The sequence below is a fragment of the Hypanus sabinus genome, chromosome 2, assembly GCF_030144855.1.
Source record: "Hypanus sabinus isolate sHypSab1 chromosome 2, sHypSab1.hap1, whole genome shotgun sequence".
NCBI lineage: Eukaryota > Metazoa > Chordata > Chondrichthyes > Myliobatiformes > Dasyatidae > Hypanus > Hypanus sabinus.
Genome location: NC_082707.1, coordinates 190,907,391 through 190,935,320, shown reverse-complemented (window position 1 = coordinate 190,935,320; position 27,930 = coordinate 190,907,391). Strand labels below are relative to the sequence as shown.

Below are 27,930 nucleotides of genomic sequence, written 5' to 3'. Positions count from 1 at the left end.
CAGAATATATACACCCAGTGGTCACTTTATTAGATTCACACGTACACCTTGTTAATGCAAATATCTAGACAGCCAATTATGTGGTAATTACACCACGGTAACTTAGCAGTTAGTGCAATGCTATAACAGCCAGAGACATTGGAGTTCAATTCTAGCATCCTCTATAAGAAAGTTTGTACATTCTTCCTGTATTGCATGGGTTTCCTCTGGGTGCTGCAGTTTCCTCTCTCAATTCAATTAATTAGTAGATTAATTGGTCATTGTAAATTGACCTGTAATTCAGGTAATTCAATAGGTGGGTTGCTGAGCATTGCGTCTCTTTGGACCAGAAGGGCCTGTTTCACGCTGTATCTCTAAATAAATGAAATAATTCATGCAGATATGGTCAGGAGGTCCAGTTGTTGTTCAGACCAAGCATTGCAATGGGGAAGAAATGTGATCTATGTGACTTTGACTGTGGAGTGATTGTTAGTGCCGGGGTGGTCTGAGAATCTCAGAAACTGCTGATCTTCTGGGGTTTTCATGCACAGCAATCTCTGTCTGGAGATTACACTGAATGGTTTAAAAAAAACAAAAAAATCCTGTGAGCAGTAGATCTGTCAACAAAAATGACTTGTTGATGAGCGGTCATTGGAGAATGACCAGAGTGCTCCTAACTGTAAGGAGATGACAGTAACTCGGTGTAACACCGGTGGTGTGCAGTAGAGCATCTCTGAATGCACAACTCATTGAACTTTGAAGTGGGATGAGCTACAGCAGCAGAAGACCACACCAGGTCCCACTCCTGTACCTGAAAAGGGTAGCATCTGAGTGGACATCAACAGGGATATATTGAGATTGTATGGCCTCAACCTTAGAATGATGAATAACTCCAGCTTTATCACTTCTTTATATATTTTCCACTTTTTCTTCAAGAGAAAGTGGAAAATCAATATGCTTACTCATAGCAGTAGTCCTCGAGGACCGAACACCTAATTTCAACTAGCATGTGTTGCAACAATAGATTGGACATTAACTTCAGACTCTGTCTTCATATTAAGATGGGATTCATAATTTCCTTTGCAGTAAATGAAGAAAATCTCTTTTGTTTTGGCATCCTAACCAGTATGTTTCCGTAATATCGTGAGCTGATTGAACTTCTGTCATTTGCTGTGGTGGTCACTTTGCTTAAAGCTATACAGAACATTTGAGATATTAAAAGTTGATGAGCTTTTAACATGCTGATTCTTCCTTGATGGAAGAACATATAAATCAATATACTTTTACCAAATCAATTAAATTCTTTTACAGAACCTTCCTCCATCTGTAATAGACAATGTTGGTGGCAAAATATTTACTTTTGGTTCATACAGATTAGGAGTGCATACAAAAGGTATGTTGTACAAAATATATTCTTGAATTCGTGTATGTACAGTACTGTGCAAAAGTATATAGGGTATGGACATGTGGCAGAGGAGAGACAAGGTGGTTAGGATGCAAACTCACCCAGCTCTGAGACACCAGGCAAGGTAATTTGATTCCAAACAATTGGCTTATTGATCATTACAGAATGTCCCTCTGGTGCTTACCACTCCCTTTGCACTCCCTTCCCCTTTTCCTAACCATGATTCCTCCCTCCCTTCCCTCTTTCCATACTCTGTCCACAATAGAGACCCATATCAGAATTGGGTTTATCATTACTCACATATGTCAGGAAATTTGTTGGTTGTTTTTTTTTGCAGCAGTGGCACAGTGCAATACTTAAAATTACTCGTGTACTGTGCCAAAGTCTTATGCGTGCGTGTGTGTGTGTGTGTGTGTGTATCTGTAGAATTGCTAATCCACAGTCAGCTTCATCGTCACTCTTTGTAGGTAAAGTTACCATGTTACTACTGAGTAAAGATCCAACCTGTTGATTAGTTCCCATTTTATATATCTTCTATACTATAGACTCTGATATATAGGCATAATTTTTAATCTTGAGTGGGAAGGACAGAACAAGAATCCAGATTAGTGTTAATTAAAAAGTTTCATAAAACACTAAAAGTGGTGGGGAAAGGGAGTTGGCTTGTGCGTATCACTGCCTGTTGATATAAGATGGAATGAGCAGTGTGGGAGATATGTGATGGGATGAAATTTGCAAGTTGTAAAACATAGAACAGTAAAGGCTGTCCAGCCCATGATGTTGTGCCGACCTATATACAACTACTCCACAATCAATCTAACCCTTTCTTCCTACATGGCTTATAACCTTCCATTTTTCTTACATCCATTTGTTGATCTAAGAGTCTCTTAAATTTCCCTATTGTATCACACTCTGCCACCACTCTCAGCAGCACATTCCAGCCACCTCCCACACTATAAAGAAACCTACTTTGACATCTCCCCTAAACTTTCCTTCACTCACCGTAAATAGGTGTCCACAGATACTCGCAATAGCTTCCTACAGAAAAAGGTGCTGGCTGTCTACTCTGTCAATGCCATCCATGATCTTATGCACCATTGTCAAGTCACCTCTCATCATCCACTCCAAACAGAAAGCTTAGCTCACTCAACCTTCCCTTGTAAGACATGCCCTCTAGTCCAGGCAGCATCCTGGTAAATCTTCTCTGCACCCTTTCTAAAACTTCCACATCCTTCTTATAATGAGGCAACCAAAACTGAATACAATACGTGTGATTTAACCAGGGTTTTCTGGAGCTGCAACCTTACCTATTCCCCTATCTAATGCAGGCCAACACACCATTACCATCTTAAACATCCTATAAACCTGTGCGGCAACTTTGAAGAACTTATCTTCCCTAGTGTTTTTCATAAGCTCCAACACTGCCTCTTCCTTAACCTCGACATGATCCATTATATTAGCCTGTATACGCTGAAACAATACATTTCAGCGTGGTGGTAGGACTTGCCTACCACCTCGTCTCCAGGCATGTGCTTCCCTTTATCCCTGGGCAGGTCTACCCTTGTTCTCCTATTCTTCACATATGGGTAGAGTATGTTGAAGTTTTCCTTAATCCTACTCACCAAGGCCTTCTCATGTCCTCTTCTAGTTCTCCTAAGTCTCTTCTTAAGCTCCTTTGTGCATACTTTATAATTTTTGCTTTTGTTAAGTATGTCTCCTTCATCCTTTTGACTAGGTGTTCCACCTCTTTGTCAACCATGGTTTTTTCACCTTAACATCCTTTTTCTGCCTCTATGGCACAAATGTATGTAGAACCCTTTGCAAGTTGTCCCTAAACATTCTCCACGTTTCTAATGTGCATTTTGTTGAAGGCATCTCTTCTCACTTTAATGCTACCAAGTTCTTGCCTAATGCCATTGTAATTAGCCATCCTCAATTTAAGTACCTTTCCATAGCATCTGCTCCTGTATTAGTGTATGGCTATGCTAAAGAGCGGGGACTTGTGGTCACTAGCTCCAAAATGTTTCAAGATCTGGTTCATTGCTTAGTACTAGATCTAGTATGGCCTCTCCTCTAGTCGGCCTAGACACATCTAACAGATTCTGCCCTATCTAAAACTTTTTCACGAAGGAGATGCCCATCAGTATTTCAGAAATTGAAGTCACCCATGACAACAGCCTTTCACCTTTTCAAAATCTGCCTTCTGATTTTGCTTCTCAGTATCCGTGTTGCTATTGGGAGTCTTCAGAATACTCCCAACAGACTGATTGCTTCCTTCCTGTTTTTGACTTCCACCCACAGTGATTCAATAGATAATCCCTCCACACTGTCCTTCCTTCCTGCAGCTTGTGCCATTAACAATGACACTCCACCCCCCCCCACCCCCCACCACTCTGTCTTCCTCCCCCTCCCCTTTGAAGTATCTAAACCCCGGAACATCAAGCAACCAATCCTGCTCTTGCCACAGCATCATCATTCCATGTACTGATCCATGCTCTGATTTTACTGTCCTTGTTCTTAATACAGTTCTCATCAATGTAAACATGTTTAAGCCCATCCATCTGACTGCGTTTATGCTCTGTCCCTGCTTATTCTTCTCACAGACTCTCTGCACATTACAGCTATCGTTTCACCAACTGCTCCATCATCTGACCCAACACTCTGGTTCCTCCCCGCCAACCTATTTTCAGCTTTCCCCAACAGCCACAGTTAAAGTGCCCACATAGACATTGATCCTTTTCAAATCCAGGAGCAGTCACAGGGTATCTTGAACTGATTGCCTATTCCCTTTCCCTCACCGGATGGGCACACTGCCTGTTACATGCTGAGTTTGACTGCCTTCCTATAACTCCCTATCTATCAACCCTTCAGCCTCGTGAGTGATAGGGAATTCTTTCAGCTCTAGCTCCAGCTCCCTAACATGGTCTGTAAAGAATTGCAGCCCTACAGACAGTCTTCTTGCAGTTGTAGTCATCATGGACACTGGACGACTCCGTGGCTTCCCTCATCCTGCCAGAGGCACATAGCTCTGCACTCCAAAGCCTCTTGAGCTAAAACCTCAAAGTCCCACTCTTAACAAAGCCTCTAGAATGGTTGCTCCACTTGATCTACCTTTTTTAGTGTGTAGCTGATATGTAATTAACCAATTAGCTAATCAGTGAGACTTGCTCTATTAAATCTTTTCCGTCCTCACTCTCGTCCCTGTAAAGTGAAACTCTCTAGTGACAAGATTTGCTCTTTTAAATCCTTCCTGCTTTTGCTCCTATAAAGTGTAGTTTGGTTAATTCTGAATTCAGGTAACAATAGAAGGAAGATCATGTGGGATTTGGTTCCATGGTCTTAATGGTCTATTCAAAAGGGAGTTTTAGGATATTAAGTCAATGACTATCAGTGACATATGTCTGTAGTAACAAACTATGCCTTTTGAAGCAAACCCTGGAGGTTGTGACCATATTGCTGGGTTGTTTTGCTAGGAAAGCTGATGCAGTGCAATGCTTCTGTTAAAGTCGAATCTGAATAAAACTCGTGAGACCAGCTTCTTATAGTTACAGCAGTTTATTGTGCACCCTCCTGCAGGAGTTTGAGACGCAGTTGTCAGAGGGAAGGCATGTAAGTACTGGCAACATCCAACAAGTGGACTCCTCCTCTCTGGTTACAGCCATGTATTTATACATCATAAGTCCCATACATTACTGTTGCAAGATGTCATTAGAACTGGTACGCCCGTTAGCAACAGACCAACCAGTCTGTTGGTGCAAAACTTAGTTACAGATAAGAGAGTCTGCTAAATCAAGGTTTAATTACAGATAGATGTTCATTCCTGTCCTTATCAGTGAGTCCTCCTTCCCCCCCTTACTCAAACGAGGGTACAATGAACATTTATCAAATTCTCAATGTCTGTCTGCAAATTAAGAGAAAACTGGTATAAGCTGTTTTATTTTGCTAACTGCTGAAGACAGAGTTTACTTCAGTTCAAAAATTCCTGTTGTCCCAATTATTCTTTTAGCCAGAGGTTACCTAGGTTCAAAATGATTTCTTTATATATCTTCAATTCCTCATTCCCTTTTTTATCATTTCATGATAACTCTCAGGGCCCAAAGGTTACAATTGGATCCCACGGCTGAAGCAGCTAGCCACCAATGGCCACAAGCATCGCAATATAAGAATGCCTTTAGTCTGAGAGAGTCCTTCTACTCAGTTCCTTCAATAACATGTTTGCAGTCTGTTCAATTGCCCCTTCAGTGTCACAGCTGTTGGAGTGGTCAGTAACACCTGATATGGTCCTTTCCACTGAAGTCCGAGTTTCCCTCGATCCCAGTTCTTGTTCAGGACAAAATCCCCAGGTTCTATGGTGGTTTAGTCACTCCTCTCTGCGAGGTAGTTCTCTTCCTTGTAAGCCTGTTATACCTGCAAATGTAATGCTTGGAGAATTTTGTTGGCATATATATTTCCCCATCTCTTCCCTCAGTGTATGCATATCCAATTTTATTCTGGTAGACTTTCTGGGAGCAATGGTATACAAGATCCTGGTCCCCAGGATGACCTCATGGGCCGTCCATAAATGATTTCTGCTGGTGACAACCCTGTTTTCCTCTGTGGGGGAACCCTCATGTGGAATAGGGCTAGTGGTAGGACCTTCAACCAAGTGAGTCCAGTCTCTGCCGTTAGTTTGGCCAATTTACTCTTCAGAGTGCCATTGGCTCTTTCTACTATGCCAGTGGCCCATGGATGGTATGCACAGTGGAATTGTTGCTTGATAGCTAGTTCGTTACATACCCCTTCGTTTACTGTCACCACAAAGTGTGGGCCATTGTCAGAGCAAACCGTACCTGGGAATTATTTCCCATAATAATACCTTCACAACAGTTATAGCAGTATTATTGGTAGTTGGAATAGCTTCAATCCATCTACTAAACACATCTATAATAACTAAGCAGTATCTATAGCAATGTACTCTAGGCAATTCAATAAAATCAATTTGTAGGCACGAGAAAGGTCCACCTGGCTAGGTGTGCAGGGTTCAGGTTACCAACCATTCCCTCCTTTCCCAGGTGTGTAGAGTTATGTATACAATCGACCAATATTGGTAAAAACTGTGTAGGAACACTAACCTGCCCCGCTGGGGTGATCCAAAAACCTAGGTTGGGGTCTTTCTGGTGTTACGTCTGTAGCCCCCTCCTTTGTGAGAATCGCAAGATCACCATTGGGTTGGGTCAAGGGGCCCAGGAAATGAGAGTGGGACGTGCAAAATGCCTCGTTTCCCCGGCGATGTAAAGCTACAGGACATGGCCATTGTCTCCGGAAGACCAAGTTGTGTATTGAGTACTGTACTATTCATTGAAGTCCCTCAGGGAATGACCAGAGTGGGCTGGTTGAGGGATTGCATCATCCCAACCTGATTGACATCTGAGACCCCGTGAGGAAGTATAAAAGAGGGTCTGGGGAACAACCCCTTCAGACGCACCAGAAGAAACGTTAAGTGACCACGTAACAGCAGGAAGTCATCGGAAGGAGGCCACGTGCGTTCAATTCCTTGGCTGGAACCACGGAAAACAGCTTCTAGCAAACAACGGGGGAATCCACTCCCCTGACTCCACGGATTGGCATCATAAAAGACTTGGGCAAGTTTAAACCGCATTGCTTTTAAACCCAACAATGCTGCAGCTTGAACGAACTGATAGTGACTGTTATCTTTCCATCGGACAATACATTATCCCCTAGACAACGATAGAGCTATTTCTTATTGATTATTATTATACCCGCGCTTTAGATTTAGTACTGATGACGTATATTATCTGTATGTTTGCATTAACCTTAATTTTGTGTCCTTTATCAATAAATACTTTTAAAAATAGTACCATCAGACTTCAATGGACCTCCCTATCTTTGCTGGTAAGTGATCCAGTTACGGGATTTCGTAACAAAGTTGGGGTTCTCGTCTCGAGATTTGACACCAAATTCGGAGGCCAGTGAATTGGGCTTGTAAGTCCAAAACTTGGATCTGGTTACACGCATAGCCAGACGGGAAACCAGCAAAGATGGACGTGGGTGAATTTATAGAAAACCCGAATCTGGAGGCAGCCTCCAAATCGGACTTGATAAAATTGAGGAAGGAGTTAAACCTCACAGGGTTGAGGTTGTCAATCAAAAAGCGGGAGGTGCGAAGGGCAATAACTCAGTATTATATTGGGAAGAATGTGTTTACAGATGAGGTATTGGAAAATATCCCTGAAGAGGCACCAGCTAGTGGGACGGCTCAGTTAGAGTTGGAGAAATTAAAGTTGGAACATGCAATTAAGTTAAAGCAGCTGGAGGCAACCGAGAGAGAGAGCATGCTGTCCAGCTGAAGGAGTTAGAGGCGAAACGAGAGCATGAAATTCAGTTAAAACAGCTGGAAGCAGCTGAGAAAGAGAAACAGAGGAAACATGACTTGGAGACGGAGAAGTTATGGCAGGAGTCACGAGCTCCGGGGTCAGACCGAGTGGAGCGGTTCAATGTTAGTCAAGAGTTGAGGTTAGTACCTCCGTTCGAGGAGACGGATGTTGATAGTTATTTCTTGCTTTTTGAAAAAGTGGCAGTGAATCAGAAGTGGCCCAGAGGTCAGTAGGTGGGGCTGTTACAGAGTGTGTTAACGGGGAAGGCACAGCGGGCATATACAGCGTTGGTCATGGAGGAGAGAGAGGACAAAGTAAAGGCGGCCATTCTCCGGAGTTATGAGCTAGTACCTGAGGCCTATAGACAAAAGTTTAGAAGTTTAAGGAAAGGGTGGAATCAGATGTATACCGAGTTTGCCTATAAGAAGGGTGTGCTCTTGGACCGGTGGTGCACTGCAGAGAGAGTGGGAGAGGATTATGGGCGTCTCAGGGAGTTAATTCTGATTGAGGAATTTAAAGGTTGTGTTTCGGAGGATATCCAAATGTATTTGAATGAGAAGCCGCATAAGTCCATCTCGGAATTTGCTAGGTTCACAGATGAATATGCCCTAACCACAAGACCAAGTTTTCCTCGAATAAAAGCTCCCAGAGAGACTGTGGGAACGATCAAGAAAGTCCGCCGGCTGAGGCAGCGGTCCCGCTGGAAGCTAGTGGTAAGGTTGAGGGGGATAGGCCAGACGGCCAGAGGTTTCCGGGCTTGACCGTTTTAATTACGGAAAGGGACAGCAGCAGTCCCTGTCAGATGTGCCGTGGTAATCTGTAAATCGACAAGAGAGCCTCGGGTAGACAGAGTACGAGAAGGGTCTGAGACTTGTTTGTCACACGGAACCGTGTCGGTGAAAGAGGGAGGCACACCAGTTCCAGTACAGATCTGGAGAGACACGGGGGCTGAGCTGTCATTGATTAGCAGTAAGGTGCTAGATTTTGGTCCTCAGACGGGAGAGGTAGCCCTGAAAGGCATAGGAAAATGGACTGAAGTGGTGCCCTTGCATAGGGTCATTCTGAATTGTGAGCTGGTGTCTGGACCAATGGAATTGGGGGTACTGCCGGAGTTGCCGGGGGAAGGCGTGGATGTCCTTCTCGGTAACGACTTAGCGGGTGGAAAGATGGGTGCAGCCGTGAAGCTGACAACCAAGCCTGTGAGGGTTGAGGCCCCGTCCCTAGATTCCAAGATGTATCCCGCATGCACGGTCACTCGCAGCCTGCCGAGAGAGGCAGCTGAGAACAAGAACAGTTTAAATCCGACCAGTTTTGATTTGGCTGAGACGTTTCTACCGACCCTGTACCACGAGGGTTTAGGGGGTGGTAAAACGAAGAGTAGTAAAGTGAAAGAGGGTAAGGGAGCGGAGGTAGATCTGCCATTAGCGAGGAGAAAGGTCCTAGAGGCAGAAAATAAAGATGAGGAATTGATAGAGCGGTTAAGAGGTCCAGAGTTGGACAGGGATGATCTGTCTGGTTTGGCAGAACTGTTTGAAGAAGTTGAAAATTCTAAAGGTGTTCCTGATAATGAAATGAGGGCAGCCCTAGATGAAAAGGGTGCCCTTGCCTTGAAGAAGTTTGCTGGGTTGGCAGATGAGGTGGTTTCAGCCCGTGGGGTTGAGTTTACTCCGGAAGGGAGTTGCCAGAGAGTACCTGGGAGGATCGGGGAAACGTAGAATTTGAAAAGGGTACGGGTATTGAAAGCCTGGAAGAGGCCAATATCCCGTTTGAGTGTGTCCAAGATAGGGATGCACGTGATACTGAACCTAGTAACGGAGCTCAGAAAAAGTCTGAGGTATTTGATTCAGTGGAACGACGGCCGTCCTTGTGGGTCAGATAGACTTGGTTCAGTGAAGAAAGGGTTAACCTTGGTAATAGTGGGAAGTGAGACCAGGTGTGTGTGCTCAAAGGTGTGCTGAAAGTTAATGCGGAGTTCACAAATGGGGAGATAAATATTATCATTGAAGGAAACGGGAAATCTGTAGTTCCCAAATCGAATGAAGAAATTTTAAACCCTGCTGATCGCTTACCGATTCAGCCGGAAGGTGACTGGGCCCCCCACACTATTGTTATTGTTATTCCAGAATGTGGTGTGAAGAGGCAGAATTTGAAATGCTGCTTGAGCAAAGCGGTCGAACAAGAAACACATAGCCTGAAGGGTCCTGACGAGAGGGCTAGCCACCTGTGTAAAATTAAAGAGTTGGGTGGAAATTCAGAAGATGGTCTAAGTTTAGGACACAGTGTTGATAAAATAATTCTTATATCTCGCCACCTTACCCAAGCTCCCCACGTGTGAAGTACCCGGAAACGAGGCGAGGGTTAATGGGAACGCCATTTTTAAATAGCAAAGCCGGTTGTACGGGATTTCGACACAGCCTGTGAATAATAAAGACAACTCCTTTGAAGCCTGCCTGTTCAGTTTGAAAACGACAGAAAGATTTGTAGTTCCATAAACTTTTGTAGATGCACGGAAGCTGAGATCACACCTCCTTAGAGTTGTTGCTGAAGGAAAGAAATAAAAAAAATAGATGGCTATTAAATTGAAGTCTGATGCTACAAGACTTTAGTACGGTACACGATGTTAAGATATTGAAGAAAGTGACACTAATCGTTAACTGTTTAGATACTGAAGTGAATGTATCACTGTATTACTCTGTAGAAAAAAAAACTTTGGCGTTGTGTTAGATTCTAACACCCTGTAAGACTCTATATTCGTTTTTTTTTATGGTAAAAAACACCCTGAAGAAAGGGGGTGTTACATCCGTAGCCCCCTCCTTTGTGAGAATTGCAAGATCACCGTTGGGTTGGGTCAAGGGGCCCAGGAAATGAGAATGGGACGTGCAAAATGCCTTGTTTCCCCGGCGATATAAAGCTACAGGACATGGCCATGGTCTCCGGAAAACCAAGTTGTGTATTGAGTACTGTACTATTCATTGAAGCCCCTCAGGGGATGACCAGAGTGGGCTGGTTGAGGGATTGCATCATCCCAACCTGATTGACATCTGAGACCCCGTGAGGAAGTATAAAAGAGGGTCTGGGGAACAACCCCTTCAGACGCACCAGAAGAAACGTTAAGTGACCACGTAACAGCAGTAAGTCATCGGAAGGAAGCCACGTGCGTTCAATTCCGTGGCTGGAACCACGGAAAACAGCTTATAGCTAACAACGGGGAATCCGCTCCCCTGACTCCACGGATTGGCATCATAAAAGACTTGGGCAAGTTTAAACCGCATCGCTTTTAAACCCAACAATGCTGCAGCTTGAACGAACTGATAGTGACTGTTATCTTTCCATCGGACAATACATTATCCCCTAGACAACGATAGAGCTATTTCTTATTGATTATTATTATACCCGCGCTTTAGATTTAGTACTGACGACATATATTAGCTATGTTTGCATTAACCTTAATTTTGTGTCCTTTATCAATAAATACTTTTAAAAATAGTACCATCAGACTTCAACGGACCTCTCTATCTTTGCTGGTAAGAGATCCAGTTACGGGATTTCATAACACTGGCACCCCATCTGGGACCACAGTTTGTGCTCCTCTTTAGAGGTGTCCCCCTGAAAGTACGTACCTCTCGCATGTCTGGCAAACCTATTCTGCTTAAGTCATGGAGAGTAGCTTGACGGGAACCCTAGGGGACTTACAGCTACCAATGATTGTACCGCACTTTTCACTGTCTCATCTGCTAAAGCATTGCCTTTGGTGACCTGTCGGACATGCGAGTGTGGGCTGCACGTTTAATGATAGACAAAACTCAAGGTAGCTGTAGAGCAGTAAGTTGTTTACAAAGGTAGCATCACTAATAGGGTGGCCATAGGAAGTCAGGAATCCCCAATGTTCCCAGAGAGCCCTTTAGTCATGTGCAACTCCAAATGCATGATGTGAGTCTGTGTAAACATTTGCACTTTTGTCTGTTGCTAGGATATAGGCACGAGTCAGAGCAAACAGCTCAGCCTTCTGAGCTGAGACAGCTGCTTCAAAAGAGGCCTGCTGAATTACTTCACTATCGGATAGCCAGAAGTTTATTTCCCTGCTTGATCCACAAAAGAGCTTCCATCCTCATAAAACGTTGCCTCAGGCTTGAGGGTGTCTTGCGGAATGGATGGGGGAGTCTGTCCTTCTTTCACGGTGATCCGGACGGGGGGGGGGGGGGGGGGGGGTGCAGTTGGTGCGGCTGACTTCATGGCCTGAAATTGCCCAGAGATGGGGTACAACGTCTTGGGTGTAGTCAATATTAGAAGAGGTCCCATCTTCACCTCAGACTCCTACCAGTATTGGAGTTGGCCCGCAGCCAAGTCATGCCAGTTTCCCTTGGCGTTGGAGGCTTGTTTTGTCGGGGTGTAGGCAAGGAACCCTAGGCTCTTTGTTTGAACCCAGGGCAACCCTAACAGTAATATGGGGAACCACCAGTCCTGTCTGTTGCCAAAAGAAACCCGGAACTTCGGCCAGTAATGCACTGCCCTTTCAATCACTGTGACTGGGAATTTCTGTCCCTCGAAGGGTGCATAATATTGGCTTTCCTCAGTTGAGCACCCCGTACGGTCATATGGGGGTTGACTGTTGGCAGAAGGGGTTTAAACGAAATGGAGTGCAGATTAAATGCCTGCCACTGGGAGGTAGGAAACTGGAGAAGCTGTTGGTTGTTCGCTCGTCCCAAGGTGATACCCTTGTCTGTGCATAGAATCTCGACTTCCAATGGACAGAGCAAGTCTCTCCCTGCTAGATTACACCCCAGACTGGTGGTGACTGTAAATGAAACCTCACCCTGAAATTCCACCTGCAGTGGCTGGGTATGTGAATAACAGTTCTTACAGTTACAGCAGTTTATTGTGCACCCTCCTGCAGGAGTCTGAGACCCAGTTGTCAGAGGGAAGGCATGTAAGTACTGCCACCATCCGACAAATGGACTCCTCCTCTCTGGTTACAGCCGTGTATTTATACATAGTAAGTCCCATACCTTACTATTGCAAGATGTCATTAGAACTGGTACACCCACGAAGTCTGTTGGTGCAAAACTTAGTTGCAGATAAGAGAGACAGCTAAATCAAGGCTTAATTACGGATGGATGTGCTGTCCAGTCCTTATCAGTTACCCCCTTTGTTAGGCCCTGATTTAATCACAGGTGGATATTCATTCCTGTCATCAGTGAGTCCTCCTCCCCCCCCCCACTCAAACGAGGGTACAATGTACAATTTATCAAATTCTCGATGTCTGTCTGCAAATTAAAAGAGAACTGGTATAAGCCAGGTTTTATTGCTAACTGCTGAAGACTTCAGTTCAAAAATTACTGTTCCCAATTATTCTTTTAGCCAGAGGTTACATAGGTTTAAAATGATTTTTTTTTATATCCTCAATTCCTCACTTCCTTGCAGTACATTCAAATGATAACAGAGAGTACAGGGGAAGGAATGTTAACCTTTAATTTTTTTGCAGTTCTTTCAGTTGAGTGGTTGAGTATTCTCTCACATTCCTCCCTAAGCCATTTTAGATAGTAGAAAGACTTGAGCTGTTTGAGTACTCACTATGTCCTGCTCTAATAACCATGGAGGTCTCTTTCAACTAAACAAGTCATTCATTAGTAATAATTCCAATAGGATATTCATAGTTGAAGAAAGTGTGATTTGTTTCTGATCCCCTCTAGCTGCTTTGTGTTTTATTCTCTCATAGACTATAAAATCAGTAAGTAGCCTTCTCATATCAGTTAAGTTTATGATCTCTGCAACGATTGATGAGCTGTAGTTTAAGAACTGACCTATGGGTGACTTGAATATCAGAGATTCAATTTACTCAGTAAAGCAACAATCTCCGTGTGTGTGTGTGTGTGTGTGGAGGGATGCTCATGAGAGAAGTAGGTCAAAGTAGTGGTTGGCATTCTTTTACTCAAAACACCTGGTTTCCTTTTGGGACCTGTTTAGGTTTGCTTTCTCTTAATCTGTTTACTTGTATATTTTCCCTGTGGATTAGATCATTTTTAGGGAGATAAAATATTGTTCCCAATATAGCCCAGCCCCATCGTCTCTAACCTACAGTTGTTTTTGCCTGTTTTGCTGCTGGAACATTAGGATTGGGCCCCTGTGGTTGCATAGCTTACTTGGGTCTTGCTATCCAAACTTAGTGTAATTATTGAAAATCTTTATTTTTATACCTGTGGAGTTATAGTTAGAGTATACAGATTTTGAGAGAAAGGAGAGGAACTACTTAAGTGACAAAATCGATGTATCAGAAAACGCATGGCTTAAAAGAAGTTGGATAATTAACACTGTATCTACACAGTAAAACATGGATGTTTATTCTCTTAGGTGCTGATATTGATGCATTATGCGTTGCACCTCGTCATATTGAAAGAGTTGACTTCTTCTCCTCCTTCTGTGAAAAGCTGAAGCAGCAAGATGAAGTAAAAAATTTACGGGTGAGTACAGTGAATACTGTGCTGATGATATGTTTGATAATTGTTGCAATGGGTCACTACTGACAGCCGTCTATTTATTTTGCAGGCTGTTGAAGAGGCATTTGTACCAGTCATTAAACTATCCTTTGATGGTATAGAGGTATTTTATTAAATAATAACTGACTTCATGCTTCAGTTAGATTTGTGGTATTTTATTTAAGGTCATTCATTTTGGAAATAATCTTCTAATAGTCATAAGTTCATACACTTTTGTGGTGCTTAATTCCCATGCTTGCGATTGTTACTGAAACATTGGTATAAGTTAATAGCTTGATAAATGTTCTGTCCTTGTACAATTGAGTTTTCCTGCATTATAGGAGAGTGATATAAATCTAATTGAATGCATGGGTTTTAGTTAAATGTCTTTGAGGCAATTTTTAAATATATAAATCATATTCTAATTTTAGCAACCAGCCAGTTGGGAATGATATATTTTTCTGTCTTAGATTGATATATTGTTTGCAAGATTGGCTCTTCAGACAATCCCTGAAGATCTGGATCTTAGAGATGATGTGCTACTTAAAAACCTGGACTTGAGGTGCATTAGAAGTCTTAATGGTAAGAGGCTGTTCTCTTGCTATTCTCTGAGAGTGAAAATGAGTCAAAGAGAAGCAGAAAATCATGCAAAATGAGTCTTTCATAAGCGTGTGATTGCAGTCTGATTACATGTTCACATTTATTAATAAAGGGTTTATATTTTAAAAATTACCAGTTTGGTAAAATGGTAACTGTTCCAATTTGAAGAAATTGTCCTTTTTTTTAAAGGAGTGTAAAACAAAAAAAGCAGTTGATTTTATTACTTTCTGCCTCTTGGCGTGATCTGTAAAATGGTGTAAGTAGCACTTGGGTTCCTAAAGCTTGCAGTGCTTAAAATATTTTTGTAACTTTTGGATTGAGTCACTGAGTGAGACACAATAGGCTGAAGATAATGGAATTTGGAGCAAAAAAAGGCAAGCTGTTGGGGGAGTCGATGGGTCAGGCAGCATCCGTGGAAAGGAAACAGGCAGTTAACACTTTGGGTCAAGACCCTTCATCTAGTCTCCAGGTAAAGGCTATCAGCAACAAACATAGACTACCCATTTCCTACATCAAATGTTTCCTGACCTGGTGAGCTTCTCCAGCAGCTTGTTTTTCATTTTGAGTTGCTGAGAGATGAGTAGTTAAGATTTTATCTTTTTAAAATCTTTGATAACAAAACAAAGTAAATTGTGCCAAACCTTTGTTTTTATTCTTCTCTTGACAGGTTGCAGGGTCACTGATGAGATATTACATTTAGTACCAAATATTGAAAATTTTAGACTGACACTGAGAGCGATTAAATTATGGGCAAAGCGTAAGTAAATTTCATTTACTTATAAGCAATGATTTTTCTTGGCTAGTTTCCATCTTGACTAAACCTTGGAAACCTTTTTAAATGTAAGGCTAAGTGGCCTTTTTCCCTTAAGATTCTGTTTGTTGTATGACTGTTGTCAACTTCTTTGGATTAGTCTATTAAGGATGCTAGTAATTGGTTTAACCTCCAGCTTCTCATTGTAAATCCACTACCCCAGGTGGAACTGAGCTAAGATTAGAGTCTTTGGTCAGTAGTGAAGTACAGTTGGCCCTCCTTATCCGCCAGGGATTGGTTCTGGGACCCCTCGTGGATACCAAAATTTACAGATGCCCAAGTCCCTTATTCAACCTTTTTCAATGCGGTGAACCTTAGGACCCAGCGGAACTCAAGACCTTATTTAACCTGTCTCAGTGCGGTAGACATTAGGACCCAGTGGCAGAGATCTGAATCCGCAGTGTTTCTGTTCACGAAAATAATCACGATAACGATTGAAAATAAAGTGGAAATAATAAAGCGATCGGAAAGAGGTGAAATGCCGTTGGTCATTGGAAAAGTGTTAGGCTACGTCGGTCAATGATCGGAACAATTTTAGAGGATAAAGTGAGAAAGGCTCTGCCCGATGAAAACTATAATTATTACTAATTATAGCTATTTTTCTACTAATATAGCTAATTTTCCAATGTTCTATAGATTCAGGTACAGTTCGTGCTGACTGGAGGGTGGCTAATGTTGTCCCACTTTTCAAGAAAGGAGGGAGAGAGAAAACAGGGAATTATAGACCGGTTAGCCTGACGTCTGTGGTGGGAAAGATGCTGGAGTCAATTATAAAAGATGAAATTTCGACACATTTGGATAGCAGTAGAAGGATCAATCCAAGTCAGCATGGATTTATGAAGGGAAAATCATGCTTGACTAATCTTCTGGAGTTTTTTGAGGAAGTATCTATGAAAATGGACAAGGGAGAGCCAGTGGATGTAGTGTACCTGGACTTCCAGAAAGCTTTTGATAAAGTCCCACATAGGAGATTAGTGGGCAAAATTAGGGCACATGGTATTGGGGGCAGAGTACTGACATGGATTGAAAATTGGCTGGCTGACAGGAAACAAAGAGTAGCAATTAACGGGTCCCTTTCAGAATGGCAGGCTGTGACCAGTGGGGTACCGCAAGGTTCGGTGCTGGGACCGCAGCTGTTTACAATATACATTAATGATTTAGATGAAGGGATTAAAAGTAACATTAGTAAATTTCCTGATGACACAAAGCTAGGTGGTAGTGTGAAATGTCATGAAGATGTTATGAGAATGCAGGGTGACTTGGACAGGTTGGGTGAGTGGGCAAATGTATGACAGATGCAGTTTAATGTGGATAAATGTGAGGTTATCCACTTTGGTGGCAAGAACAGGAAGGCAGATTACTATCTAAATGGAGTCAAGTTAGGAAAAGGGGAAGCACAATGAGATCTAGGTGTTCTTGTACATCAGTCAATGAAAACAAGTATGCAGGTACAGCAGGCAGTGAAGAAAGCTAATGGCATGCTGGCCTTTATAACAAGAGGAATTGAGTATAGGAGTAAAGAGGTCCTTCTGCAGTTGTACTGGGCCCTGGCGAGAACCCACCTGGAGTATTGTCTGCAGTTTTGGTCTCCAAATTTGAGGAAGGACATTCTTGCTATTGAGGGAGTGCAGCGTAGGTTCACAAGGTTAATTCCCGGGTTGGCGGGACTGTCATATGTTGAAAGATTGGAGCGACTGGGCTTGTATACACTGGAATTTAGAAGGATGAGAGGGGATCTGATTGAGACATATAAGATTATTAAGGGATTGGACACGCTGGAGGCAGGATGCATGTTCCCGCTGGTGGGTGAGTCCAGATCTAGAGGGCACAGTTTAAGAATAAGGGGTAAGCCATTTAGACAATAGACAATAGGTGCAGAAGTAGACCATTCGGCCCCTCGAGTCTGCACTGCCATTCTGAGATCATGGCTGCTCTTTCACTATCAATACCCAGTCCCTGCCTTGTCCCCATATCCCTTGATTCCCCTATCCATCAGATATCTATCTAGCTCCTTCTTGAAAGCATCCAGAGAATTGGCCTCCACCGTCTTCCGAGGTAGTGCATTCCACACCTGCACAACTCTCTGGGAGAAGAAGCTCTTCCTCAACTCTGTTTTAAATAACTGACCTCTTATTCTCAATCCATGCCCTCTGGTACTGGACTCTCCCAACATCTGGAACATATTTCCTGCCTCAATCCTATCAAATCCTTTAATTATCTTAAACGTTTCAATCAGATCCCCTCTCAATCTCCTCAATTCCAGCGTGTACAAGCCCAATCTCTCCAATCTCTCTGCGTAAGACAGCCCTGCCATTCCCAGGAATCAACCTAGTGAATCTATGCTGCACTTCCTCAACTGCCAGAATGTCCTTCCTTAAACCTGGAGACCAAAACTGTACACAATATTCCAGGTGTGGTCTCACCAGGGCCCTGTACAAATGCAAAAGGACATCCTTGCTCTTGTATTCAATTCCCCTTGTAACAAAGGCCAACATTCCATTTGCCCTCTTCACTGCCTGTTGCACTTGCTCATTCACCTTCATTGACTGGTGAACTAGGACTCCTAGGTCTCTTTGCATTTCTCCCTTACCTAACTCTACACCGTTCAGATAATACTCTGCCCTCTTGTTCCTGCTTCCAAAGTGGATAACTTCACATTTATTCACATTGAATGACATCTGCCAAGTATCTGCCCACTCACCCAGCCTATCCAAGTCTCCCTGTATTCTCCTAACGTCCTCTTCGCATGTCACACTGCCACCCAGTTTAGTATCGTCAGCAAACTTGCTGATATAGTTTTCAATGCCCTCATCTAAATCATTGACATAAATCGTAAAGAGCTGTGGTCCCAATGCAGAGCCCTGTGGTACCCCACTAGTCTCCTCCAGCCAGTCCGAGAAACACCCATTCACTGCTACCCTTTGCTTTCTATCTGCCAACCAGTTTTCTATCCATGTTGAAACCCTGCCCCCAATGCCATGAGCTCTGATTTTACTCACCAATCTCCTATGTGGCACCTTATCGAATGCCTTCTGAAAATCTAGGTATACAACATCCACTGGCTTACCCTCCTCTAACATCCTTGTTACACCCTCAAAAAACTCCAACAGATTAGTCAAGCATGATTTGCCCTTGGTAAATCCATGCTGGCTTGGCCTAATCCTATTTCTGCCATCTAGATGTGCCACTATTTCGTCCTTAATAATGGACTCAAGCATCTTCCCCACGACTGACGTTAGGCTAACAGGGCGATAGTTCTCCGTTTTCTCCTTCCCTCCCTTCTTGAAAAGTGGGGTAACATTAGCCACTCTCCAACCTTCAGGAACTGATCCTGAATCTAAGGAACATTGGAAAATGATTACCAATGCATCCGCAATTTCCTGAGCCACTTTTAGAACCCTCGGATGCAGACCATCTGGACCCGGGGATTTATTAGCCTTCAGTCCTACCAGTCTACTCATCACAGTTTCTTTCCTAATGCCAATCTGTCTCAATTCCTCTGATATCTTATGACCCTGGCCCATCCATACATCTGGGAGATTGCTTGTGTCCTCCCTGGTGAAGACAGATCTAAAGTATTCATTAAATTCTGTTGCCATTTCCCTGTTTCCCATAACAATTTCTCCCAATTCATTCTTCAAGGGGCCAACATTGTTCTTAACTATCTTCTTTCTCTTCACATAGCTAAAAAAGCTTTTGCTATCCCCTTTTATATTCCTGGCTAGACTGAGCTCATACCTGATTTTTTCTCTCCGTATTGCTTTTTTAGTTAAGATCTGCTGCTCCTTAAAACTTTCCCAATCATCTGTATTTCCACTCATCTTAGCCCTGTCATACTTCTTTTTCTTTAATGCTATACAATCTCTGACTTCCTTTGTCAACCACTGTGGCCCCTTCCCCCTCTTTGAATCCTTCCTTCTCATTGGAATGAACTGCTTTTGCATCTTTTGTATTATGCCCAAGAATATCTGCCACTGCTGATCCACTGTCTTTCCTGCCAGGGCATCCGCCCATTTAACTTTGGCCAGCTCTTCCCTCATGGCTCCGTAGTCTCCTTTATTTAATTGCAACACTGACACCTCTGATCTGCCCTTATCCCTCTCAAGTTGTAGATAAAAACTTATCATGTTATGATCACTACTTCCTAATGGCTCCTTTACTTCAAGATCACTTATCAATTCCTGTTCATTACACATCACCAAGTCCAAAATAGCCTCATTCCTGGTTGGCTCAAGCACAAGCTGTTCCAAAAATACATCCCTTAGACACTCCACAAACTCCCTATCCTGGGGTCCAGCACCTACCTGATTCTCCCAGTTCACCTGCATGTTGAAATCTCCCATAACGACTGCATTACCTTTAGCACATGCCAATGTTAACTCCCTAATCAACTTGTACCCAATATCCACGCTACTGTTTGGGGGCCTGTACACAACACCCATTAGGGTCTTTTTACCCTTGCTGTTCCTCAGCTCAATCCACACAGACTCTACTTCCCCTGTTCCCAAGTCACCTCTTGCTAAGGACTGAATCTCATTCCTCACCAACAGGGCCACCCCACCCCCTCTTCCCATATTTCTGTCTCTACGATAGCACGTATACCCTGGTACACTCAATTCCCAGGCCTGATCCCCTTGCAGCCATGTCTCCGTTATCCCAACAATATCGTAGTTCCCCATTTTCATCTGAGCTTCAAGCTCATCTGCCTTATTTCTGACACTATAACTGAGATGCGGAAAAACTTTTTCACCCAGAGAGTGGTGGATATGTGGAATGCTCTGCCCCAGAAGGCAGTGGAGGCCAAGTCTCTGGATGCATTCAAGAGAGAGTTAGATAGAGCTCTTATAGATAGCGGGGTCAAGGGATATGGGGAGAGGGCAGGAACAGGGTACTGATTGTGTATGATCAGCCATGATCACAGTGAATGATGCTGCTGGCTAGAAGGGCTGAATGGCCTACTCCTGCACCTATTGTCTATTGTCTAAGCAGCGCAGTGGTTTAATTATTGGGTTTTGATCCTCCATATCAACCTGGCATGGTGGAGAGCACATTTGGGAGGGATCTGTCACTAGATCGAACTCGGGAACTGACGCTAAGTAATACTGGATGTACCTGTTCCGACTTACTTAGTAAGAGAACTTCCAATTCCAGTGTATTAGCCGAAAATTTGGCCCTAATTTTTGGTCCTAAAATTAGGGGGTTGGCTTACACAGAGGGTGCCAACTTTGGAAAAACAAATACATGGAAGACAGGTCGTATTTATTGGCTGTTTTTGAGTCAAATTCGTTCCACTATCGACGCATGAATTCTTTGAATGGTTTGTTTAAACTCACATCTAGTGGCTGGAGCACGGACATCAAACCATCAGGGATGACTGCAATGTCTGTATTTTCAGCTTTCAATGCTGCTTTTGTCTCACCTGACAAGTGCACTTTGAACATGTCCCAGACAAGGAGCGACTTTTCCTCCCCAAAACCTTTGGGACATCAACGCCACATCTCTTTAACCAACTTCAAGCAACCCACTTCATCCATCCAGCAGCGTTCTTGAACGTAAACAACACCCCATGGGAATTTTCTGAGCAATCTTTGTTTTTTGTCTCAACATAAGATCACATCTATTCATAAATCGGGTGCACCAACTTTGCATAGCTTTGAAATTTTTGCTGACCTCACGGTGTTTTTCATCCCATTTCAACACTTGAACTCGAATCATTTCTCTGGTAACAATGTATCCAGACGATCACTGGTGATTCACCCACTCTAAAACTTTTTCTTCCAGTTCTGGCCACTGGCATGTTTTCCTGCGGTTTTCGCATTTTGTCTTTGGCATTTCCCTCAGTGTGTCCTCTGCCTTTCTTCCACTTTTTCACTTGTTTCTCGTTTACACTAAACTTCTTAACAGCTGCAGAATTATTCATTCCTTTAGCAAAATCAACAACCTTCAACTTGAAGCCAGCATCATATCACATTTGTTTTAATCTTTTGTACATGGTGGTCGCGAACTCAATACTAAGTACACGTACTGATCCGGCCGCCCGGTATTATGTTCTAACGAGATTATGATGGGCACTAAATGGTTTCACGGGGGTTACATTTCAGAGGATTCTTTTCCATTGGAAACCTAATCCAAAATTTCCCTCCCTGATATATTTATTAAGCATTTGCTTATAACGCTGTACAGTGTGTAGGCCCGTTTTCTTAGAAGGTACAGGTTCACAAAAATTTCCGGTTCCGGATCAGGCAAAGCTGAGTACCGGCATGTGAGATCTTGTGATCTTTTCTGGTTAAATCGAAAACCTCTACAAAAGGGGGTCGGCTTATACAAAGGTAACATGAAAAAGAAAAAGTCACTTTTTTAACCTTGAAAATGAGGGGTCGGCTTATACTCCGGAATATACGGTAAGTTCACCGAAGGTCCTGGAAGCCAGTCACAGATCTCACCTCTGGTGATATATTCTCAGTTCTTGTCAAAAATGTTTTTGTGGAAATATAAGACCACAGGTGTATTTTTTCTGTGATGCAAGCAGTTGAATGCTTCATTGACACTAGGCTTTAAAGGGAAAAACAGCTTGGACTAAACAGTGCTATTTGAATCATTCATGCAGCTGGTGACACATAATAAGATTATTTTGGTCAGATAAAATCATTTTAAGCATGCAACATTTCAACAAAGAACATTGAACATTTAGAGGAAGCAGCCAACATGGCAGCTGTCTTTGACAAAAGCAAGAATCAAGGTAAACGTAGATTGGTATGGGTAGATTATCTGAATGTTTATTGTAAATTTATCACCTGTGAAATTATGCTTTTTTTTACAGTAAATAAGATGTAAAAACAACCGGTTGTCATAGCCAGGGTGAGGGGAGGGATGTAGTGGTGATAAGCTCCCACTACCTATTAAATGCACCCTATGATATGCATCACAAATAGCTTCTGACAACCAAGTCCAACTTCTGGCCTTCAAGTGTGGCTTAGCTACTAAGCCAGGTGGAACCATTTTTACCGACAGGAGAAGGGGCAGACGTGGGTTACAGGTGCCTTAAAACCAGACACTCCAGGCAGATGGGCTTGTCAGCTGTAGTTGGCAGCTCATCTAGGAGAAAGAAAACTCTGATCTCAAATCTCCGCGGTCTTGCGGCTATACCAGTTCTCGGGGGACTGCTTCAGGATTAAACCCCAAGGAAAATTTTGAAGCTGGGGTCCTTAAAGGCAGTCCTAAGTTGAGTTCAACATTGACTGCCAGCTCCTGCAACACTGCTGGTGCAAAACTGTATCAGGCTCTGTCGTTCCTTTGGATTCATCAGCTGCATGGAGAAGGGGAGCCTGCTGCGTGAGCAACAGCTTGCCCTCCATATCATACTGCCCTGGCTATGTACTGGGTTGCGTAAATGTAGACAGGTGGGATACAACGTCCATGGTTGACCCTGGCTAGTGGAGGGCCTCCTCAAAACGAACAAAATGGAACTTTTACAAATTATTGACGTCAACTTTTTTCATATAACCTTTCCTTGGGAATAATAGAACAGCATTAACTTTGTTTTCTGACCTGCAATTTGTTCCTTCTCCAGTATGAATTAGCTAGTGGTGGTTTAAAGTAATAGTATTTGTTGGAAACTGGTTCCTGGTTCACGTTGTTCAACTTCGATTCCTATAGGACTATAGCTGAACCATCCTTTGCACCATCTCCAAAGGCAATATGTTTTTTCTCAAGTAAGCAGACCAGAACTGCACATAGTACTCTAGCCTCACCAGTATTCTGTACGTCTACAGCATAACCTCTCTGCTCTTAAATTTGTTCCTTCTAACAGTGAAGGCCAACGTTTCATTTGTCTTCTTGATAACCATTTGAATTTGTGAACCACCCTTTTCTGATTTCTCCTGAGTTCCTCTGCACAACAACATGTTGCAATCTTTTACCATTTAAATAATCTGATCTTTTTTTACTTGTAAACATTGTACTCCGTTTACCATATGCTTGCCTACTAGCTTAAATCTATTCTCTATCTATCTACAGACTCTCCACATCCCCTGCACAGTTTGCTTTTCCACTCAATTTATTGTCATCAGCTAACTTGCATAAACTACACTCAGTCCCCTGTTGCATTTAGTGTATAATCTGTAGCTGGGAAACCATTGATGTAGGTTCAAGAAGTTGGAGTAGTGGCCTAGAATATTTAAAATTGTGATAAATATTGTAATGTACATAAACCATTTGCATCACCAATGTTTAAAATAAATCTGTTTTTATAGGTCACAACATTTATTCTAACATACTAGGCTTTCTGGGTGGTGTGTCATGGGCCATGTTGGTGGCAAGGACATGCCAACTGTACCCCAATGCTGTTGCATCAACCCTAGTACACAAGTTCTTCTTGGTTTTTTCAAAATGGTGAGTGTTGATTTCAGTGAATCTGATTGCAAAGTGATTTCACCAGATGTACTTGTTAGCCCTTGTTACACTGAAATTTTGGCTGTATGTGTAAACATTTTGTTTAAATGATTGATGTAAGTAAGGTGTTTAAAATGATAAAGGGATCTGACAGGTTTGTGGCTGACAAACTATTTCCTTTCAGAACAAGGCGGCAAAATCTAGTTAAAAGATAGTTAATGCACGACTGAAATCAGAAAACAGTTTGTCACAAATAAGGTAAATTAAATGTGCAACTATCTTTCCTAGATGTGTATAAATTAAAATATAATGCTAATGATTGATATATTTTTAACTTAATGTGGGGTTGAGTTTAGTAAATGGAGTCAAGATGCAAATTATTCTTGATAAGCATACACTTTTAAGGACTAAAGGAGGAGGATGAAAGTTAATAGAATAAATAATTTTTAATTGTTCATGTGTAAACTGATATCCCACATTTGTAGCTTGCTGCCTTTCCTATGGAATGTAGATGCCGTTGTGAAAGCTGCTGACTGATGTATATCAGTGTCTTGTTTCTGCTAGTTTGGAATTTCTTAATATATATTTGTTTAACTGTAAACTATCCTAACTAAATTTTATCAACATACAAGATATTCTGCAGCTGCTGGAAATCTAGAACAACACACACAAAATGGTAAAGGAATTCCTCCATCATTTTGTATAATTCCTTATTCAGTAAATAATTTGCATGTTATGTTAACGTCTACTAAATCCCAAGTATTTAACCAAAGTTGCAACAGTATATCTCAATTTTCAATTCTCTGGTTTGGAAAAGTCCCTTCAATATTGACTGGAGTGCAATAGTTTTCCCAAAAGCTTTGCAAATTTAAACAGTTTATTCTATTTTATAACTGATTGTGATCTTATTTTTTATCAGTTAAAATTGGCAGTGTGAAATCTCCATTCACTGTGCTGAAATATTTGTTCCCATCATCATGTACTGTTGCACTGACAGTCAAGTTAGTACAATGCAGAAGACAGATTAAGTGCCCAAATCTAAATAGAACTAAATTTAATCAGTCTTAAAATATTGCATTCGCCAATAATATAAAACAAATCCTTGGTTTGGCAAGGAAAAGGCTTTCCTTATTAATATGGTTTTGAGATTTCTTCTGTCTGATTTGAGGCACAAGAAATATTTTTACCACCAGGTAGGCTAGCAGTTCCATTTTCCTACATCTGTGAAAAGATCAATTTAATCTGTATACATATAATTAATGTAAACACTGATATAAAACATAATGTCAGTTCCTGAGAAAGGAAACTACTAAAAATGTGCTTTTGTCAGTTAGAAGTTTGGTATGGAAATCATGGACATTCAATGAGTGTTGTTTCTTTCTTGGCAGGGAATGGCCAAATCCTGTTTTATTAAAACAGCCTGAGGACTGCAATCTCAATTTGCCAGTATGGGATCCACGGGTAGGTTAAGTGAGCGAACAGCTTTGAGTATGGTAGCATTGGTTCATATTTTCTAGTTGAAGATACTGTGTCATACTTAATGATTGGCCTTAATAAGATCTGTTCTGAGGATATATGTGATTTATGGAAACTAGACACAAATATGATAGGAAAATAAAAATATGGGTATTGATTATTAAAATTTTGTGACAAATCTTTGTTTTCCAGATGGGAGTTATTTTCTATCTTTACATCATAACTTCAAAGCATATTTAACTTTTATGATGATTATTATTGGATGCTTTAAACAATATGTTTTGACCCAGTTGCACTTAAAGAATCCAGATCTGTATGAGGGAGAGGAAGGTATTGGGAAGAGGCTCATAGAGGACTTGTTCAGTTCTGTCTGCTTTAAATTTTGTAATATTCCTCCAGAATTCAAAAATGACCACTAAAAATGTTTAAAATTTACTATATATATTAAAGGTTAATTCAATCATTTAAATTACCTTAAATACAAATAATACTTGAATTATATTTAGTCCTTGTATACTCATGTGTAACAGCAATGGATTATTATTTTTTGTGTAGGTTAACCCAAGTGACAGATACCACCTCATGCCAATTATTACACCAGCCTACCCACAACAAAACTCAACGTACAATGTTTCTGCATCTACCCGGGCTGTAATGATGGAGGAGTTCAAGCAAGGCAAGTAATTTAAATTTTTTGGAAGGTTTTGCCCTGTGCTAAAAGTTTCTAAGGCTTTCATGAGATTTCTCTCAATTGTTCTCACATATTGATTATAAATACAGTTAAGCAATCCCTTTTGTCCCCACAGGTCTTTCGATCACAGATGAAATTTTAATGGGTAAAATGGAATGGTCCAAACTCTTTGAAGCTCCAAACTTCTTTCAAAAGTACAAGTATGTATTCAATTACCTTTTTGAGTAGGAAGTACATTGTGAGGGTTAGCTTCTATTTTGCTTGCTATTCAGGAAACCTGAAGCAGCTTCTCTTCCTGTTCCCAAGAGGAAAAAAGAAGTAAACGCTCCAAGCATTTGTGATTCAATCCAAAGCTGAGAGCAGCCAAGTAGTAATATTTCAAATAAGTAGCGATCTTCAGTTAATGACTAATATTGATTGTGCTGCGAAATGTTCCCTTTCAACCGGGTTATTAGTGACCTGTGTTCACTATGATCACAATAAGAATGCTAACTTTGAAGTGTGACAGACTGTGATATTATTGTACTTGAACTCTGGAAGTTCACTTGACTTGTGAATTAATTGAAGATTTTGAATATCTTTTTACTTCTCCCCAGATATTTATTTTATTTTTCACATCTAATGCCAAAATTAGATAGTAGCTGGAAACATTTATTTATCAAGACCTTTTTCTGAATTTGCCACTGGATGGCGTATTGCACCTTCCAACTGCTGCATGAGACTGCTTGTAATGCATACTCTACTTGATTGTTATCTATTTTTAAATGCATTAAAAATGTTAATTTTTAATGTACTGTGTCCTTTTGAGTTTTTCTACACTGCAGTCATTCTAGGAATCAGTTACATTTATATATTTTTTGAAAATTATGGAATACAGAAAACTAAGACCTGGTAGGTAAAAGTAATAAACTTTGAAATGAACACTTTCTTCTCCCAATAACTTTCTTCACCCATTAGGGCAATGAAGACTTTTAATGTGATCTAATTTCTGTTCAGATCTTTTATCTAATTTTGACGTGTAAAAATATTACATTAACCATAAATAAGGACGGACAAATTAGCCATTATTTACTTTTTATTTATTTGTTGTGATGCATCATAAAATAGGCCCTTTCTGCCCTTTGAGTCAGGTCATGCCCAGCAAATCCCCCGATTTAATCCTAGTCTGATCAGGGGACAATATACAGTGACCAATAAACTTACCAACTGGTACATCTTACTCAGGAAGAATAGGTGCGTTGAATGCTACGGGTGGACACATGAGATTAGAATTGTACTTTGTTATCTGATGTAGTATGGCATGCATGTACTAGTGTAAAACTAGGTTACTTCCTTTTATTAAGGTGTTGTTTAGGTAGTTGCCCCCTTTAACTCTACGTTAGTAAGGAATCATAGACAAACTGACTGTTGATTTTGCACTTACTGAACTTCTCACACTGAGGCATTTGCTTCACATTTAGGGGATTTAGATATTTAAATTATGCAACTTTCAGTAGGCTGGATGCCAACAAAGTAAACTTGCAGTGTTTCTGACTGAAGTAATTAATTTTGAACATCAGTAGATTGTGAATCTGAACTACTCCCTCTGCTTTATCATTCCGTTAACAAACATAGATGCCTTTATAAATAGAGGGAAGGTACCAGACTTTATAAATCTAGTGTGTCCTTTCACTAGGGTAGATGCAGTATGATTTATTACTTGGCTTTTGGCTGACCAGGATGATGAAAAT

General features: G+C 41.6%; 1 protein-coding gene across 7 annotated transcripts in view; it reads left to right on the top strand.

Annotated features, from left to right (window-relative positions):
* LOC132389229 (poly(A) polymerase type 3-like) overlaps positions 1-27,930 on the top strand; it is a 69,446-nt gene that overhangs the window by 19,230 nt on the left and 22,286 nt on the right. For 2 of the 7 annotated variants that reach the window (XM_059961719.1, XM_059961709.1), the window contains exons 4-12: positions 1,291-1,372; positions 14,107-14,216; positions 14,302-14,355; positions 14,702-14,813; positions 15,499-15,588; positions 23,895-24,033; positions 25,422-25,494; positions 26,065-26,185; positions 26,316-26,400. In XM_059961719.1, the coding sequence (XP_059817702.1) occupies positions 1,291-1,372; positions 14,107-14,216; positions 14,302-14,355; positions 14,702-14,813; positions 15,499-15,588; positions 23,895-24,033; positions 25,422-25,494; positions 26,065-26,185; positions 26,316-26,400 (866 nt within the window). Of the gene's footprint in view, positions 1-1,290; positions 1,373-14,106; positions 14,217-14,301; positions 14,356-14,701; positions 14,814-15,498; positions 15,589-23,894; positions 24,034-24,217; positions 24,312-25,421; positions 25,495-26,064; positions 26,186-26,315; positions 26,990-27,930 lie in introns of those variants that run through there. The other 5 variants (XM_059961726.1, XR_009510463.1, XR_009510462.1 and 2 more) reach the window with 5 other exon arrangements.